Source organism: Balaenoptera musculus, chromosome 16, assembly GCF_009873245.2.
Source record: "Balaenoptera musculus isolate JJ_BM4_2016_0621 chromosome 16, mBalMus1.pri.v3, whole genome shotgun sequence".
NCBI classification, from domain to species: Eukaryota; Metazoa; Chordata; class Mammalia; order Artiodactyla; family Balaenopteridae; genus Balaenoptera; species Balaenoptera musculus.
The window spans coordinates 31,240,553-31,260,397 of NC_045800.1; the positions used below are offsets into that span (position 1 = coordinate 31,240,553).

Sequence of the window (19,845 nt, forward strand, 5' to 3'; positions counted from 1 at the left end):
TGCTGTCAGCCCCAAGTTGTGTTTGCGATGTGTGTGCTGAGGCAGGGTCCGGGAGCATCCAAGATAAGGTAGCCCCTTGTTTGCATGTGAGTCTCCTGTCAAATGGTGAATGTAGAACCTTGTCTAAGAATTCCCACTGTGAGTTTTGCCCTGTGCTCACAGCCCTCTGCCATGCCTGTTATGACGGCCTCTGGAATATCCTTGCACTGAGTCCTCTGGCAGCCCGCCTGGGGCAGGGGGACATTCTTCACCCCCAACCTAGGGCTCACCTAGTAGCTTCCTTACGAGGAAGAAGCCTGCCCCCTCAGACTCCCTAGCCAAGCTAAGGAGGGCACAAGCTGCATACGCACACATCCATTTGTCCTGTGAACAGACATGGTATGTGAGTTAGTTGTGATGGCCCGAGCAGGGTCTTCCAGAAGGGCTGAGGGGCAGCGTGGTCTGTGATAATTAGGGGCTCCCTCTCCTTGCCTGTGGCCAGCAGCGCAGGGTCTCTGATCCAGGGACCCTCTCCCTCATGACATGCCTCTCTCAGCAGAGGGCGTCCCTCCATCAGTTCCTGAGTTTTCTGTCTTGGGATGAGTCCTGACAGCCTCTTCTCTCTTCAGGTCCCTGCATGGTAATGACGTCTCCACCCTCCAAGAGGGCATCTTCACAGATGTGACCTCCCTGTCTCACCTGTAAGTAACTCTGGCCCAATTCTCGGCACCTCTTTGGATTTAAATGGAACTTGGATTCCAAGAAAGACCCCTCCTCCTGAGAATATTACTTTTAATTTAGCTTGTGAACTTCAAATGCTCCCCGTTTCAGACTCTTACACATTCAGTGTACCATCAGTCACAGCAATGGACTTTGAGAACAGTTCTTCACAAGCAATAATAAAAGTAGTAATGACCATATACTGATTGCCAAGCACTGCACGTGCATCGGCTAATTTAATCCTCACAGCTCTCCTACAACATAGCTGCTGTTATTCCCATTTTCCACATGAGGAAACAGGTCCAGAAAATGTGACAGGCTCACCCGAAGTTGCATAGCTGGTAGAGGCTCAAGTCTTCCGTCTCAAAATCCCATGCTCTGAAGCACGATGCCAGTACTGTGCCTCTGACTTCATATGGTGGGGGATAAGCTCCGGAAATTTACTACCCAAAAGAAGTATAATTGGCATAATTGGATGTAGACTTGTTTCCAAAACTGTTTACCTGGCAGCGCCAAGAGGATTCTTAAAAAGCAGTATGCTCGATTCCTCAAAAGGCTAAAGGTAGAATTACCATATGACCCAGCAATTCCACTCCTAAGTATATACCCCAAAGAATTGAAAGCAGGGACTCAAACAGATACTTGTACACCCATGTTCATAGCAGCATGGTTCACACAATAGCTATAAAGCAGAAACAACCCGAGTGTCCATTGACAGATGAATGGATAAACAAAATATGGTACAGTGGGATATTATTCAGCCATAAAAAGGAATGAAGTTCTGACACATGCTACCACATGAACGAACCTTTAAAGCATGCTGAGTGAAATAACCCAGACATAAAAGGACAATATTGTACGATTCCACTGAAATGAGGTACCCAGAATAGTCAGATTCATAGCTACAGAAAGGAGAATGGTGGTTGCCAGGTGCTGGGAGGAGGAGGAAAGGGGAATTTTTGTTTAATGGGTACAGTGTTTCTGTTTAAGGTGATAAAAAGAGTTTTGGAACCCGATAGTGGTGATAGTTGCACAATATTGTGAATGTAATCGATGCCACTGAGTTGTACACTTAAAATGGTCAAAATGGCAAATTACATATATTTTTTTACCACAATTTAAAAAATGAAGGAATATAAAAGCAATGAGCCATGGCAGGGTCATCCTGATTCTGGAGGCGGGGCCAGGCACAGAGTGAACACGTTCTCTCCTAGCATCTCGGCTGTAGGTCCAGGTCATGTTCAGGCCAGATGGACTGCAGCCGGGACCCTGGGTGTTACTGTGTCCTCCTGCTCTCTGCCTCACAGCCAAGTGCCCAGGGCCCGAGTGGACAGGCAAACCCAGATCAGGGAGTCTTTTGGGATCCCCAGCATCTCTACTTGAAGTTCAGTCACTCAACAATCTCACTGGATTTTCTTGGCTCTAAGGCTCATCTTTTCCACATTTTAATCTCTGAGATCAGAGTATATCTTACCTTATTAAAGGTAACATTTCTCCACCCGTCCCAGAACATGCTAAATTAGTGGGCGTCTAACAATCTTAGACTTGAGGAAATAAAATAGTAATAAGTGTCACTCATTGAGAGTTTGCCTGGGACAAGTACTTTACTATCTGTGGTGTCTTGTTTACTCCATAACCAAAATGGGAAGTAGCTTTTGTGCTGTGAGCCAGCTTCACAAATAAGACAGGGACTGTCTTGAGCCCACACTGAAGATTCCAGGGCTCAGTGGGCAGAGTGCAGTGATTGATTAGTGATGTCTGCATGGGAGTGGAATGGGTCAGGGGGCTCTGTCCTAGGTGGCAGGATTTATTATACCCATTTTACAGTCCCAGGTTCAGTTAAGCAGATTCCCTAGGTCATAAAGCTGGGAAATGACAGAGACAGGATTTGAACTTAGGTGTGTCTGGTTCCAAAGCTCTTTATTTATTCTTTATTGCCTCAATAAATATGTCCTGAGTAATCACAGTGAGTCAAATGCTGAAGAATTTACTAACACAAGGTTTCTGCCTTCTGTGACCATCTGGGATATTATAAAACAAGCTCAAAGGCAGCAGTGACTAACTCTGGGGAACTCTGACGACCTTCAGAGAGGAGGTGCCTCTTTGCTGCCATTGAAAAGACACTAGGAATTTGCCATTTGGACGTTCCAGGAAGAGGGAATAGCATGTGCAAAGGCGTGGAGGCAAGGAAGTGAGTGACATATTCAGGGATGCTTTGTTGTCCAGCATAGGATATAGGGGGTTTGGTTAGGTGAGGAGTGTGGGGTGGGAAGAGAGGAATCTGGAAAGGGACATTGGAATTCCATTGTGAAGGGCCTTTGTGCCATGCTATGGAGATTGGGCTTTGTTCTGTAGATAGAAGGGAATCGTGGAAGAATTAAATTGTGAAAACTCCTGGAAAGCCGTGGTGACCTGTGGAGGCTGGATGGGATGGGATGAGGCAGGAGGGAGCCTGGCTGGAGACTGTGGCTCTGGACAAAGGCCAGGCAAGGATGGTATTGTTCATTGTTCTGATGACTCCCATTCACAGGGGCTTGTTTCTATCTGTGTTTAGTAATTTTTGGTTGTGAGCTCATTTTTTGCTGATGTTGGGAATTCTGAGAACCTGTATTGGAGATACTTCTCTCCAGAGAGTTTTGTGCATGTCTTTGCTGGGCCAGTGTCTGCTGCTGCTCTGGGCCCACACTGTTCTTGGCTCCTTTGCTTACCCCTGGGCTGTGCCAAGTGTCTGCTCCAGCTCCCCCTCTGCCAGGAAAGGCCTTTTCAAGCATGTGGTCCACCTTTCCCTCCTTTGGGGCCCCCCTTCGTGTACTGTATCTCTTATCATTGGGCTTTACCTTTTCTCCTTCCCTGTGAAAACTGAATAAGACTCAAGGACATTCTGATCATGTCTCTAGCTCAACATCTAGAGGCTTTGCTCTTCAAATGGGAAGTGAACATATGTTTTGTGTCAACAAAAACCTGAAGCTGCAAAACCAGATTTTGAGCCCGTCCCTATCTATAAATTCAGACTTTCTTTAGGAGAACAGTGACATCAAGCCAGAAGCCAGATCCAACTTGCAAGAAAAAAGAAAAAAACAATAAGTAGAGATCAGTTAAGTGGTAAATGCAAAACAGGGCATCAGCATTACTGATCAGAGGTGTTTGTTAATTGCATCTAAGCCCTATTTCTCTATAAAATAGCATCTATGTAGAAGAAATCTTCCATTATTATGAAGCAACCTCATGAATACATTATTCCCTTTATACCCAGGGTTTCAAATGGAACTAGGCAGCAGCCTGGGAAATGTACATGTGCTTGTATTTAGGTGTGTGCGCATGTAATACTGATGGAATATATGTGCATGTGCACACATGTAGCCATTATTTCCTCTGCATGAAGAGTTGCAATTATTCCATAAGGATTCCGTGAGCACTTACAAGGAGTCAAGGAATGGGCCAAGGATAGCACAGACTCACCACATTAACTCTGGGCTTCACAAAGGCCACATGCAGTCTGAAGGGAAGTAGGCGCCCACGGCTGTATAACAAGTCAGGGATTGCCCAAGAGTTAGCATCCAGTGTTCCTGGCTCCCAGAGGTGCCCTCTGTTCCTACTGTGACTCTGACCTGGGCCTCTCCTCTTCACCGGCAGTACGCAGGGTGGGGGGGTGGGCCAAGCATGTGTGCTGAGGGGGTGAGATCCACCGTATTTAAACCCCTTGAACTTTAGACTAGGAATCAGGACATGTGGCGTCAGGTCTTTGTCCTGCCATCAACTTGCAGTGGGATCTCAGACAATTCATTCATCTCTTTAGGTTCTTTCCTCACCTGTACACAGGTTATTTCTAAGGTCTGCTATAGTTCTAACATGCCATAATGATTGTGAGCACTCATCACTGCCTGGGGCTTCGATACCCTGCACATCTCTGCAGCTGTTTACTTTAATATTTACTTTTACAGTTAGCTCATCTTTCATCCATTTGTCTATTCGCCCATCCATCCATCCGTCCATCAGCAAATATTTACTATGTGCCAGATCCTGTGCCAAGGCTCCCCAGTATCATTCTTCATGTCTATAATCTGACATTGTGTTGCCCCTAATCTGCTGCATGTTGGAAAACTAGATTTCTGAATTCATTAAGAATTCGGTATGAAAAGTAAATATGGAATAATTAGGTAAATCATGGTATGCCCATATGACAGAATAGCAAGTAGTTAATTATAATAGTTATGGCACTGTACTTTATTATTTGATGAAAACATGGAATAGGGACTTCCCTGGTGGTGCAGTGGTTAAGAATCCGCCTGCCAATGCAGGGGACACGGGTTCAAGCCCCCACATCCCGCGGAGCAACTAAGTCCGTGTGCCACAACTACTGAGCTTGTGCTCTAGAGCCCGTGAGCCACAACTACTGAAGCCCATGCGCCTAGAGCCCGTGCTTTGCAACAAGAGACGCCATCGCAAGGAGAAGCCCGCGCACTGCAATGAAGAGTAGCCCCCGCTCGCCGCAACTAGAGAAAGCCCGCGGGCAACAACGAAGACCCAACGCAGCCAATAAATTAATTAATTAATTAATTAAAAAAGAAAAGAAAACGCAGAATAAAGAAGACGGTGTACTCTGATTTCAGTGATGTATATATATGAGCACAAGAACTAGAAGGGAATAAATGAAAATTAAATTAGTTACATTTATGGGATGATAGATGATTCTTTTCTTTTTGAAGTTCTTTTGCTTTCATACTGAGATTTGTGCATTTCTCGTGCTTTTACGCAGGCGTTCATTCAGAAAACAGGACGCCTGCTGGTGTCAGGCTCAGTGAGGGGTTCACGATTCCTGCCCTCAAGAAGCTTCATTCCAGTAGAAGAAGTGATGCACACAAATAAATTGCCCGGGAGGAGGATGGGTAGAGGAGGAATAGCTCAGGTGAAGAGATTTTGAAGTTTTAGTGTATGCTAAACTGTACAGTTGGCACCTCTGAAACAGCCACAGGAGATCTATTTCTGTCCTGGTTACGTTCATAGAAGAAGCCCAGCTGGGCCTTGGCAGGAACAGACCGAATAGCTACTGTTTCAACTATTTCCAAGTTATACCAAAGATCAACAGCACAGGGTTATTTATACTTTTGCTGGGGGATGAACCTGACTCCACGGTCCTTTTGGATTGCTGAGCAGCCTGGCGCTCTCCTCACCACTGGTCTCAGCAGGGCCTGTGGCTCTCCACTCCCCACTGAGTTCACAGCAGTTTTTGTTGGGAAAGATGGACTCCCGGTGAAAGTGAACTACTTGAACTAATGAAGTAGCCACAAAAACCCTGCCTTTGGAGAAATTAAAGCTTGAAATGTTGAATTCAGGAGTCGCTCGCCATCTGCTCTATACAGCGACAAGTAAAGCGTGTGTTGGTCAAGTCAGAAGGCATAGTTTTGAATAGCTTTGTATGCGACTTTGGTAGTTTTTATTATTCTCTATTATTTTTTTTTTTTTTATATTGAGTCCGAAAGGGACACTTACATTTGAGGTGCAACTTTGTTGCCATTTATGGGGGGAATTTATGCAGGAATTGGGAATTGTGACATCCTAAGACGTGTCAAGGGCCTCCACGTTCACAGTGGCTTCAGATTTAGTCTTTTTGGCGTTTTCTCTAAATGAGCTACAAGATGGGGAGAAGAAACCCTTCCTAATAAACTCTCAACTCGTGGCTCATTAGCAGACCACACTCCTGCAGTGTGCTACAAAACCTTCTTTCAAAAAAATTCTGTATTTATCTTTTGAATAACATAATTACATTACCTCATACTTTTTATGTTAAAAATATTAGTCTGGTGAATGTAGACATTTTAAACATACCACTGTTTTGTATTCCTGTTATTTTTTTTAAAGTCTTTGTGTTTTTTTTTAACACAATGAAGCTTCAAAAAATCAAAAAATCAAAGCGTCTGAGCTTCCTCTACCTCTGAGAAGCCCTGGTAATGTTCAGGGAAAAGAGGAAGGTGTATTCCCTGTCCCATTAACCAGGATGGATGCTGTCAGCAAATCAGGACAGAAAAAATGAAATACACGTGGAGGTTGAAACGGCTTTCTTTTCCAAGCTGCCTTATTCCCTCGGCAACCATTTCAGGTTATATGTGCTTGTCTTTCTTCCCCTTCCAGATTGCAGGCTCTTTATCGAATCATAAAGTGAGCCCCAGAGATGTTAAGTGAGCTGCTCAAGGTCACCCGGGCAGTGAGCAGCTGCGCTGGGGGCCGGAGTCCAAGACTGTTGAGCCTGCTTTATAAGATCGGCCGTCATCCGCTGGGCTATCTGGGGGAATTCCTGCTCGGAGTTGCTGCTGCTTTCATCAGACCCAACACATCTCCAGGGGAACCACTTCCTCTGTATTGCCCAGACACAGGTGGAAAATGGCAGCGCATCCATTTGGTACTTAATAAATGTGCCCTTTCTCACGAGCAATATACAGCCTTATGTTTTCACCATAATGTTGATATAAATGAACTTCAGGCACGAGGCTCTGGTTTTTCTATTTGCTGGTTCAAAGACCGCTGGCCTCTTCGTTCCCCCAAATCCATGCCGAGTTCATCTCTGAATCTCTCACTGTGGTTTAGTGAGAAGATTATGAGCTTGCCCACGGGATCGGTCAAAGCCTAAGTGGTTGGCGGTGCACAGTGTCAGCGTCGGGGCGGGAATGGGAGGGAGCAGGCACAGCCTTACACCGCAGGCGAGTGTAAGTCCATACAGCCTTTTTTGGAGGGCGGCTGTTAACATTTTCCATGCGCTTCCTCTGCGACTTGAATCCTCCTTCTAGGCATCTGTTCTAGAGAAATGCTCGCTCCTCACAAAGAGGCATGAACAGAGTGTTCACTGACCTTGGAAACAACCAGAATGTCTGGCAGCAAAAGCTATGAAGTGGGGGCTTCCCTGGTGGCGCAGTGGTTGGGAGTCCGCCTGCCAGTGCAGGGGACACGGGTTCGAGCCCTGGGCCGGGAGGATCCCACATGCCGCGGAGGAACTAAGCCCGTGCGCCACAACTACTGAGCCTGCACTCTAGAGCCCGTGAGCCACAACTGCTGAGCCCGCGTGCCACAACTACTGAAGCCCACGTGCCTAGAGCCCGTGCTCCGCAGCAGGAGAGGCCACCGCAATGAGAAGCCCGTGCACCGCAACAAAGGGTAGCCCCCGCTCGCCGCAGCTGGAGAAAGCCCACGCGCAGCAACAAGGACCCAACGCGGCCAAAAATAAATAAATAAAAAATAAATAAATAAATTTATAAATAAATAATAAATTTAAAAAAAAAGCTATGAAGTGTCCATTCTTTGGGATCCTATGAAGCAGTTTGATAAAATGAGGTGGATCCATATTGCCGACCTGGAAACGTCTCCAAGACGTGCTGTTTAGTGACAAGAAGCAGGCTACTCAGAAGCGACGTGTACTGGAGGGAGGTAATCTCTTCCTCACGAAGAACTGTGTGTGTAACTATGGGAAAGGATTGGAGGGCTACGCGCTGAGTGTGGTGACCATGTGATCATGGGTCCTGTGGTTGGCAGGGACAGTGGTGTAGACTTTCATGAAATGTGGATGTACTGTAGTTTACTTAACCACTCCCCCACTGATGAACACAGGAGGTTTCCAGTCTTTGTTACAAACAATGCTGCGATCAATACCATTGCAGAGATGCCTTTACACACTTGTGCAGGCACATCTGTGAGAGAAACTCCCAGAAGCAGAATTGCTGGGTCAAAAGGCAACTGCATTGCTTAGATAGATATCATAAAATCCGCCTCCGTAGGAGTTATACCATCTTGCGTTCCCATCAGTAACATAGGAATGTGCCTTTAAAAAAAAAATTGAGGTGAAATTCACGGAATATAAAATTAACCGTTCTAATGGGTATACTTCAGTGGCATTGAGGACAGTCACAGTGTTGTGTAAGGTGGAGACGACTGTGTGCCGGGTCTGAAAATGGTTTACAATGAGAATGCATTCATGTGCCTCTTGTTTAAGTGAAAATGAAAAGAAAAATTAAAGAGCATAGGCTTCAGCGTCAGACAGCGCTGGGTTCTGGATCTGGGGGCTTCCCTTCACTGGTTGTGTGACCCCAGGAAATCACTTATTCCACATGAGGCTCAGTTCCCACATCTTTGAGATGGAGAAGAGAAAACTTACACTGTGGGGCTGATGAGAGGATTAGATGCACTGACTTGGGAGACGCAGCTGTTTCATCACAGCAGCAAATCTCGGTTCCTTTCTCCCCAGTGCACCCTGGAGGCAGTGCAGTCAGAGGCTCTGGCCTCAACAGCACGAGTTCAGATCCTACTTCCCCACTTTCTCTGTGCATCTTGGGCAGGTGCCTCCACCTTTATGAGTCTCAGTTTCAACGTGTAAAATGGGGATAGTAGGGTGTGATGAGGACTAAGCAAGATAACAGATAAGGAGTGCTTAAAACTCTACTGCCTACACAGTAAGTGCTCATGTAATGGGGGCTGTTAGGCTTTTGCCGGCTCCTGGCATAATGCCTGGCACCCTAGGTACCCAGTGGGCAAAGGACCCCATGAAGCCATAATGCCTGCTTCTCTCCACTCTCTGACCCAGGGCCATTGGTGCCAACCCCCTGTACTGTGACTGCCACCTGCGCTGGTTGTCCAGCTGGGTGAAGACAGGCTACAAGGAACCTGGCATTGCCCGCTGTGCCGGGCCCCCGGATATGGAGGGCAAGCTGCTCCTCACCACACCTGCCAAGAAGTTTGAATGCCTAGGTGAGCCCAGGAGCACGAGAGGGGATGGTGGGTACCGGGTTGCTTTCCCCCACCCCCTGCTTCCCCCTCCAACCCTGGCAGAGCCTTCCAGACACTCCTGTGTCCCCGAGGTGGCCGGCTGGGTGGGGAACAGGTGGCAGGAATGAGGCCCCTGCTGCTTGCTGGCATTGCTGCCCTCTTGTCCTGCCATACAACGAACAAAAGAAAGCCAGGCGGAAAATCTCAGGCCGTAAGGGCTCTAATCCCTTCCTGGGGTTATGTAAGGAAAATAAAAATAGCAGTGTTTCTGGAAGCTCCAAGCCTCTCGGCAGTACAAGCACTCAGGCCTCCCTTTGGTCGGAATTGTGCTCAGCAATTAGCTTAAACGCCTGAGCCACTGGACCCAGCTGCCACTCCTGACATTTGCGGAAATACAAGGCCTGAGTGTGATTGGAGGCCTCACCCTGGGCATCTGTAAATACTCGTTCAGGGATTGATTGACTGATTGACAGCCCAAGCCCTGGGAACCCTGCTGAGCAGGAGGAGGTGGCCGAGTGGCTGCCCCAGGCCTAGCTTTGTGTGCAGGGGGACAGCTGTGGGAGGGCACGGGAGGCCGTGGGGCACGACTCCTGCGCTCTGCAAGCTCACAGACCACCAGCGAAAGTGAAGCTGACAGCCAGGGGTTAATGAGGAGGCCCCGGGCCGCCCTGTGTGCAGGATGCTTTCACGGGAGTAACCCTTCAGAGGGGCCGATCTGTGGCTTGGCTGTCGGCTGTTGGGAGCAGGCCAATGTATGTTGAAACGTTTGCTCAGTATTTATTTAATGGGGTGGGATTGGTACTGGTGAAAGCTTTTTGTCTGTGTTTTTTTTTTTAATTTTTATTGGAATATAACATGCATAACAGGAAAGTACAGATCGTAAATGAATGGCTCGCTGAATTTTCACAAATTGAACCCATCCAGGTAACCAGCACCTGGATCAACAAACAGAGCCCCACCTGTACCTGAGGAGTCCCCTCGTGCTCGCCTGCAGTTATTACTAGAAATTGTTTCTCCTTCTAGTCATGCTTATGCCTCTTCAGGAACCAGTGTTTCTCTACTTCTAGAAGGAGTTTTAAGTGGAAACCTGACTTAACTGGCTGGTGTTACTATTTATTCTTGTGAGGCCCCAATGCTCCTCCTAGGTGGCACCCCAGGCAGCCTGGCTGCCGGCTCCTCCCCCACCTCCAAGTTCAAGGAAGGGCCACCAGTGAGTCCTGGAGGGACTGGAGAAGGTCATGCCTGTAGCCGGAGAGGTGACAGGAAAGGGTCCTTCCCTGTTCAGCCTTGGAGAGCAACAAGTTCAAGGCCATGGACCTTTTTCCTCCTAAGCGTGGCCTCCTCTCAGAGCCAAGTCTCCTCCCTGCTGGGGTGGCCACCCTTGCTGTCCAGGCCAGCAGGTGACAGGGCTGGGGGTGGTTGCCTCAGAAGGGTGTGAGGGGATGGAGAAAACATCAGCCGATGTCAGTAATGGTGACCATGATGCTGTCACACCGATGGTCCTGCCCTGACCGCCACATGGGGGCTCCCCTGAAGCCCCTTTTTTGGATTATCTCATTTAGTCCTTCCAGCCCCATGAGGCAGGGGCTGTTTTTAGCTCCATTTCACAGAGGAGGGTCCAGAGGCTGGAGAGGTGTACTGTGAAAGGGGGGTGAGCACGATCCAGAGGGAACACCGGGAGGGGCAAACATCTCCTTGGGGAGAGGGCTTCGCGCACCCGTCCCTGCGGTGCCAGGATTCTGGGCCGGGGGCCACGGGGCTCTATGCGCAGCCCTGTCCCCCCACCCCCTCCCTGTGCTAACACCACTCCCACCTTGCCTCAGGTCCGCCCACCCTGGCTGTCCAGGCCAAGTGTGATCCCTGCTTGTCCAGCCCATGCCAGAACCAGGGCACCTGCCATAACGACCCCCTTGGGGTATACAGGTGTGCCTGCCCCAGCGGCTATAAGGTGAGTGCAGGCTGAGGCTGGAGGCAGAGGGCTGCTCGAGGGCGCGGTAGGGCAGGGCTGGGGCTGTCTTGTTGGCCACTCAGCCCTCAGGGCCCAGGGTGAGCTCAGAGCAGGGGCCCAAGCGAGCATTTCATCCATGACCTAACATGTGGATGAGAGAACAAAGAACCCCCGGGACCGGCAGGCCGAGCTGCTGAGGGGCCGGCTGTCCCTGTTGGCTCACTGGCCCCTGGGTCTCCCTGGGGTCCCCATCGCTGACTTCTTCCCCAGGGCCGAGACTGTGAGGTGTCCCTGGACAGCTGTTCCAGCAGCCCCTGTGGAAATGGCGGGACCTGCCACTCGCAGGAGGGCGAGGATGCCGGCTTCACGTGAGTTTCCGGGGGTGGGGCGGGGGGTGGTGGGTGCTGGAACGTGGTGGGTGAGTGCTAATGGGATCCAGCACCCAAGCCTCAGAGCCTTCCTCCTCCGAATGGGATGGCCCAGGCCCTTTGAGCTCTGGGAGATGAGGGACAGGCCCAGGGGGAATAGCCACTCACTCCAAATGGCAGCCAGAGGCCTCTCTGTGTCCACCCAGGCCACACCTGCGCTGCCCAGAGGCAGTGAAAGCACAGAGACTAGGGGCTGCCCAGGTCACACAGCAGGCAGCAGTGGGGCTGGGGCTTGGAGCTCCTGCTCCAGGCTTCTGCCTGCTCTTGCCAGGTGCCAGGAGAGTCTTTCTGTGGCACTGGGAGTCCATAGCCTAGGGCATATGCAGCGGCAGTGCCAAGAGGCAGCTTGGGGGTGTTTTAAACTCCTGTAATCTCCATTAACCCCCAAGGCCTCCAATTGAAGCCATCCACCTGCTTGTTGGGCCAGTGTTGCCTGAAGGCAGGGCCCTCAGCCAGCTGCTCCGGATCAGGCGTCCACCCCGAGCCCCCAGGACAGGGGTGGGGAGCCCTGCCCGGAGGTGGACCAAGTCCTGGTCACGCCCTCCGGGGGCCTCCCCCACCAGCTCATGGGTCACTCTGGTCGCACCACGGGCATGGGTTTCCCACTGTCCTCCACAGCTCATCTCGCAAGTCCTCCCAGTGCTGACATGGCCCCTCAAGCCCCCCACTCACCCTGCTCCCCCCAGAGCCTCTCAACGAGCCCCCCAGCTTCCCAGAGCTCTCCTGCACCCAGAGCTTTTCTGAGGAGCACATAGTACTTAGTTGCTGAAGATAAATTGCCAGCTGAGCAAATTGACTCTTCAGAAAATGATGTTGAATCTACTGGCAGAAATGGCCAAACCTGTCTCTGCAAACCCAAATTACCAGCTGTAAAAAAGAAAACACTAAATGGCCTCTCGGCAGGTGTCGCCTTGGAAACGGCGTCCTTACAATAGGCTCTGTGCTCCTCTGGGCTTCCGCAGCAGCTCCATCAAAGCCCCCTCCTCATTGGCTAGACTACTAGGGGGCGTGTCTACGGAGAGGGCGGCTGAGAGGACGCACCTAGGAGCTCTCCCTGCTAGGCCGGGAGGGGTGCAGCTGGGAGTAGCCCCTCACACTTGGCATGCCTGCAGATTGGGGGGGCGCTGTGGGAAGGACCCTTTTGGTTGAAAGGGGTGCCTCCCTGAGTAACCCCTCAAACCTAAGGCTTAACAAGGGCCTTCTCAGTTGTCCCCCCGAACCCCGCCAGAGGGGACTTAAGCTGAGATCCGCCACCACCTTGCAGGCGGAATTAAACTCCAGGACACAGGCTGCAACAGTAGCCTTCACACCTTCTTGTTCATACCCCCGCCCCGCCGCAAACGAATTTTTAAAGCTACAAACTGCCTCACATTCTTAAGTGACAGCTAAAAATCTTCATGGTAAGTTTAATTTTCCATTGCAAAGAAGGTCATTTCCAGAACGCTGTACATATTATTGACATTTAAAATTAAAGCTATGACTCTTTAAATCACTCTTTTATTATTCTCCAGGGAAAAATCATTTTAAAATCACATGAAGGAACTCCTCTTGAACAGCTGCAACATCTTGCATCATTCTCGTTTCTACTCAAACTAGTATTTCTGTTTTACTCCCCTCACCTGCCCCCCATTTTTCTTCTAATGTAATCTGTTTTCATACTAGAGACTTTCCTTGAGCACCCTGCCATACTTTCCTACCACCAAAATGGGTATATAAGCTTAAATTTAAAGTTTTTTTACTATTTCTTGTCACCATAAACCTCTAATTAAAAGTTTCTTTTGCATTGAGTTATCATTACAATGATCAATAATATACAATTGATCAGAACAACATAACTGTATTCCAAAATTTGATAATTATTACACGTAAAAGGAAAATTTTATTAGACTGTATCTCTTAATGAGATAGATGGAGCTTTTGTTTGTGTGTGTGTGTGTGTGTGTGTGTGTTTTCTTTTCTTCTCCTAATTGGTTTATGTGTCCAGAGGTGAATATTATAGAATGTTAGAGGGCTTAGCAGCCAATCTATTCCCTTAAAAAAAATACGTGTGTGTGTGTGTGTGTGTTTATGTGTGTGTAGCTATAAATGCTGAGAAAGTTTGTTCACATAAATAAACCAATGAGATTAAGAGTTTTATTATAGCCATGTCACTCAATTACTTGAAACCCTGCCAAGTTTATATGCTAAAAACCCCAAGTGATCTGTCATCAAAAATTATTTTTAATGCTCTATCAGCTGACAGTTCCATGAGGTCTTCCCTCAATTTTTTTTTTTTTAATTTATTTTCGGCTGTTTAGGATCTTCGTTTCTGTGCGAGGGCTTTCTCCAGCTGCGGCGAGTGGGGGCCACTCTTCATCGCAGTGCGCGGGCCTATCACTGTCGTGGCCTCTCTTGTTGCGGAGCACAGGCTCCAGACGCGCAGGCTCAGTAGTTGTGGCTCACGGGCCTAGTTGCTCCGCGGCGTGGGATCTTCCCAGACCAGGGCTCGAACCGTGTCCCCTGCATTGGCAGGCAGACTCTCAACCACTGCGCCACCAGGGAAGCCCCCCTCAATTATTTTTTAATGCACAGAACTAGAAACCTCGTGACTTGCAAAAGGGTTTGTTCATTCACTTTGGAAACATCAATATTCCTAATTGTCCCTTTATTTGGCACCCAAGGATCTTAGGCCCCAGGCACAGCCCACCTTGGCCTCGTGCTGGAAGAGGTGCACGTGCGCCTTTCTGGAGCTCCGGGCAGGTCAGTTAAGGGGGAAGTTCCGTGCACAACATGAAGATGTGGAAATTAATTTCTCAGACCTCTGACCCACAGACCTCTTGGAAAACCACAGTTATCCCAGGGGGAAGTGTACCCCAGTTTGAAGATCGCTGATCTCCAGGGCTCTCCGAGACCTGACTCCTGCTTACCCCCAGTCCTGTTCTCACCCCATCCCTGAAGTATGTGCTCCCCAAGCCCTGAACTATTTAGATGAGCAGGTACCCTCCTGAAGGATGGGCTGTAAGGCTCTCTCTCCCCCAGGCTTTTACTCCCACCGCCTTCCCTCCCCTTCCTCTTCTCCCCTGTCAGAGTCCTTGGCTAACTCATCACCTCCTCCAGGAAGCCTGCCCTGACCACTCCCTCCAGGGAGGAGCTAGGTGTCCTCTGCCCCTTCGTCCACCCTCCCCAGCCTCAGTTGCGCACCGTTCTGATACTCCCTGTCTCTCCTTTGGTTGCCAGTCTCCTCGTCGTCTCCCCCGCTAGACTGTGAGTGATCTCATGAGCACAGGAGCACAGGGCTGGTCTTGGTCACCTCTAACCCCCAGCATCTAACAGGGCTTGACCCAGAGTAGGGACCAAAACTCCAGGATGATGCTATTGACCGTTGGCCACAGGCTTCCATCAGTGCCTCAGGAAGGCTGCCGCCCTGGCCGTGGGCCCACACACCTCTCCCTCCTCCCCTGCTCCCCACAGGTGCTCCTGCCCCTCCGGCTTTGAAGGACCGACGTGTGGGGTAAACACGGACGACTGTGTGGAACACTCATGTGCCAACGGGGGCACCTGTGTGGACGGCATGGGCAGCTACACCTGCCAGTGTCCCCTGCAGTACTCGGGTAAGCGTGGCGGGGTTCGAGCCTCTGTGGGGAGGTGGGGGCCGGTGCTCGTGCCCTGAGCCCCTGTCCCATGGGCAGAAGGGCTGGGACCCTACCTCAGTGTCTGCAGGAAGTTTCTGCTGGGCCGGCTGCCTGGCGGAGCACAGGGGGCAGCTTCTCTCCTGCCTCTCCCCCGTTCTTCCCCCAGGAGCGGCCTGTGAGCAGCTGGTGGACTTCTGCTCCTCGGATTTGAACCCGTGTCAGCACGAGGCCCAGTGTGTGGGCACCCCAGACGGGCCCAGGTCAGTGTTGCCCATTTCTAAGGCCAGGGAAGGGCATGGGCCCCCGCGTCACCTCTCCTCTGCCCTCCCCAGCCTGCTTCCTCACCTATCAGGTGGGTTTGGTCTTGGCTGTTCAGTTCCTGCCAGTCAGTGCCAGGGGCAGGGTGGTGGTAGTTTTAGTCGGACAGACCTGGGTTTACATCACGACCCAGGATGGGTGGCTTGACCACTCCGAGCCTCAGTTTTCTCATCTGCAAACTGGGTGCACCAGTAGCTTCCTCCTGGGGTGGTTGTAAGGATTAGATAAGCAAATGCGTGAAAAGCACTTACCTCCACATCTGACATTTGAAAAGTGCTCAATAAAGAACTGTTGCAGGTCCACAATTTATCATCGCCAATTACAAAATGCACAAAACTCTGAAAACCAAAAGCCATCTGCTAGCAAAATCTGATCCGATCAATGTATTTGGTATTAAAAGCTGACCTGCACTGATATGAAGCTACTTACAGTCACCATTCATCCCATGTAGTGGGAATATGTGTAGATTTTGCAGCAGAATGTGAACATGTTTAGTTAAGGGGCTGCCCCAGATCCAATGGGCATGTTACATAATATACAGTTATAGGCGTTGTATTACCTTTCCCAAATCCAAAAAGTTCTGAATTTCAAAACCTGTCTGGCTTCAGGAGGGTTGGATAAGGGGTCCTTGACTGTTGTCACCATCATTGTTTCTGGCATATGTGGAAGTGCTTTGTCACCGGAAGACTGTGATGTGAAGGTCACGGGGTTTTTTTGTGTTTTTTTTTTTTAATTTTTTAATTTTTATTTATTTATTTATTTATGGCTGTGTTGGGTCTTCCTTTCTGTGTGAGGGCTTTCTCTAGTTGCGGCAAGCGGGGGCCACTCCTCATCACGATGCGCGGGCCCCTCACTATCGCGGCCTCTCTTGTTGTGGAGCACAGGCTCCAGACGCGCAGGCTCAGTAATTGTGGCTCACGGGCCCAGCTGCTCCGCGGCATGTGGGATCCTCCCAGACCAGGGCTCGAACCCATGTCCCCTGCATTGGCAGGCAGACTCTCAACCACTGCGCCACCAGGGAAGCCCAATCACGGGGTTTTTAAGATGTTGCTCCCATCTGCAGTTCTGCAAACATAGTCTCATTTCTGGGACCCTGTTCCAGCAGTCAGGGCAGCACAGTGGTCAGGTCTTCTTCAGGTCTGTGGCTGAGGGACCCAACCCCAGCTGCTCGGGCAGAGGTAGGGGATGGAGTCCCCCAGGGACTCAGTCCAGCAGGAGCTGCCAGAGCCTCCTGGGCACGAAGTGAGAGCCGGGGGACACTGAGGCCCAGATCCTAGATCAAGGGGCCGCACAGGAGCCTCCATCCAAATGGTGGACAGACGCTGCACTGCTGGCTGAGCTGCCGGGTGGGGTGGGCACAGCAGACCAAGGAGCAGTGGCAGAGCAAGTGGCGTGCACGCTCCTCAGAGGGGCTGGACCTCAGAGGGCGGAACAAAGCAGGACTGCACGTTGTCCGGTTGGATACTGCTCAGACGGTCCTTCACACCCCAGAGAAGGAGCGCTCGGTGGGCGTGTAGTGCACCTTCACTCAACTTCCTGTCTTGGAGGAAGGACGGAACTGACAGACACTCAGCTGTGCCTGGTGTTGTACCTGGAGCCCAGCAAGTATTCAGTACACACTCACTGGATGAATGGATAAGGGAATGGCAGTGAATGAGGCTGTGGGTGCTTAGCTACTGTAACATTTTTCAGACGGCAGCTCAAGACCCAGTAATAGATGGTGATCAGTTGGGTGGGTCAAGGTTAACGTTAAAAAAATAAAACAGAAAATATCAGAGAGCATCATGCCCTTTTATATAGTAAGGATAAGTATTTTGGCATGAAACTGATTTCAGCGGGCTGTGTGTGTGTGTGTATGTGTGTGTTTACCGGGTACAAAGGTATTTCTTACCTCTTGAAAAACACTGGGAATGAGTTAAAAAATCAGGCAGGAGCACCTACCTGCCAGGTTGTGTGGTTGAGCCGTGGAGTTTGCAGTTTGTAGTTTGGAAGGGTTTCCGGCAAGGGGTGTTCACCGGAGGCTTCCTGGAGGAGATGAGGTACTGGCCTGGCTGGACCTAGGCAGGGAGAGAGAAGAGGGTATTCCAGAATCGACAGGTGTGAAGGCAGAGACGTGTAGCGAGGTGCGGGTTACTGCCTGTGGAAACAGGTCTGACCGCGGGGTGGCTTGTTATGGGGGGAGCCGGGTGGGGAGCATCTGGCAGGTCTGCGACCGGACAGGGGTGGACGAGCGTGCTCTTTATTTGATAGGCAAATAATTGGCAGAAATGGACTGACTCAGGCGAGCAGTGGGCCACAGTGTGAGCTGGGAAGCTGGGGCCTGGCCTGGAGTCAGGAGGCTGTGGGGAGGCGGGCACTAGCGTCTGAGGCCTGGGAGGCTGGGCCGGTGCAGTTGGGAGGCTGGGGAAGAGGGATGGATGAGCCCCATGTGACTCAGAGCCATGCACTGGCTGGGGGTGGGGAGGGGGGCGGGGGGGCAGCTGGGCAGGTTGAGAAGGGTCTGAAGGTTGACCTTGGATGTGCTCTTGGTGCTAAGGTGGTCCTCCAACTTCTCCAGCTCCTGGGTGTCCACCCTCCCAGCCCAGAGCAGCCCTTTCCCCTGCCTGCAGCCCACATAAGCTCCCTTCCTGGACTAGAAAACGGTCTCAGGACGGGTGGGGGCATCTTGACATCTAGGGTCCCATGTGACCTCCTGGGGGACCCCACAGACCCCCAGGGCCATGAGGCTGTCTGCCACACACACACAGCCCTGGGGCCGCACAGGCTCCTGGCCGAGCTCTGGGCTGTGTGTGGGGCTGTTGACCCACCCCACCCCCCGCCCACCCCAGGTGTGAGTGTGCACCTGGTTATGCGGGTGACAACTGCACGGAGAACCGGGATGACTGCGAGGACCACCGCTGCCAGAATGGGGCCCAGTGCGTGGATGGAGTCAACAGCTACTCCTGCCTCTGTGCTGAGGGTTACAGGTGAGCGGCCCCGGGAGGCACCCTGAGCGACTGACTCCTCTTAGCTGTCAGCTCTGGGACCGGCAGGAGCCACCCTGGGAACTTTCACCGTGGCTCTGCCAGTCACCATCTGTGTGGTCTGGGGAAAGTTAATCAGCAGCTCAGAGCACAGGCAGAGGGTCCCTACCCTGATTGGCGGAGGGAGCGGGAGGTGGGTACAGATTACTGGGCAGTGCCCCATCACTTACCTGCCCAGTGAACCCCTGAAGACATGCCCTGAATTAAAGGCCATTTACTTTTGCATCTTGGTCTCTCTGGGAGGCAAGGGGAGGGCACCTGCCCTCCTTCCGGTCACCCACCTCCCATGCTCTGCTCGTGTCTTCTTTTAAAGAACAATTGTATTGAGATATAATTCATATGCTATATAATTCACCCAGTTAAAGTGTATAATTCAGTGGCTTTTCATATATTCTCAGAGTTGTACATCCATTACAAACAAACAATTTTAGAACACTTCATTACCCCAAAGAAACTCCACACTCTTATCTGTCTCCACAACGCCCCTCCATCCCAGCTCTAGACAACCACTAACCTACTAATGTCTGTGTCTGTAGATTTGCTTATTCTGAATATTTCATATAAATGGAATCATACGATCTGTGGTCCTTTGTGACTGGCTTTCACTTAGCGTCATGTTTTAGAGGTTCATCCATGTGGTAGCATGTATCAGAACTTCATTCCTTGTTATGGCTGAATAATATTCCAGTGTATGGATATACCACATTTGTTTATCCATTCATCGCTGATAGACATTTGGGTTGTTTCCTCTTTTTGGCTGTTGTGAATATTTGGTGCTACAGAGTCTTCTCTCTTTTGTTTGTCTCTTAAGTCTCAGCTTTCTTTTCTGTGAAATGGGTATAGTAAAACTTGCTAGCAGAGTTTGCTGACATGAACACTGAGTGCTTCTTAAAACTAACGGGCACACAAGTCACCTGGGATCTTGTTAAAAACCAGATTCAATAGGCTTTCCATTTCCGACAAGTGCTCAGGTGATGTTGATGCTGCTGGTGCAGGGACCACAGTTGTTTCTCACCTTGTTCCTCAGCATCTTTCTGGCTCTTAATTCTCTTAGGGAAAGTGTTCATTAG

At 50.3% G+C, this 19,845-nt stretch overlaps 1 protein-coding gene across 1 annotated transcript in view; it reads left to right on the forward strand.

Moving 5' to 3' along the window:
• The window catches only part of SLIT1 (slit guidance ligand 1), a 170,401-nt gene that overhangs the window by 144,846 nt on the left and 5,710 nt on the right, over window positions 1-19,845 (forward strand). Inside the window, exons 25-31 of the mRNA XM_036828945.1 lie at window positions 609-680; window positions 9,266-9,429; window positions 11,271-11,395; window positions 11,666-11,763; window positions 15,274-15,413; window positions 15,601-15,694; window positions 18,581-18,718. Coding sequence (XP_036684840.1) covers window positions 609-680; window positions 9,266-9,429; window positions 11,271-11,395; window positions 11,666-11,763; window positions 15,274-15,413; window positions 15,601-15,694; window positions 18,581-18,718 — 831 coding nt within the window. The remainder of the gene's footprint in view (window positions 1-608; window positions 681-9,265; window positions 9,430-11,270; window positions 11,396-11,665; window positions 11,764-15,273; window positions 15,414-15,600; window positions 15,695-18,580; window positions 18,719-19,845) is intronic.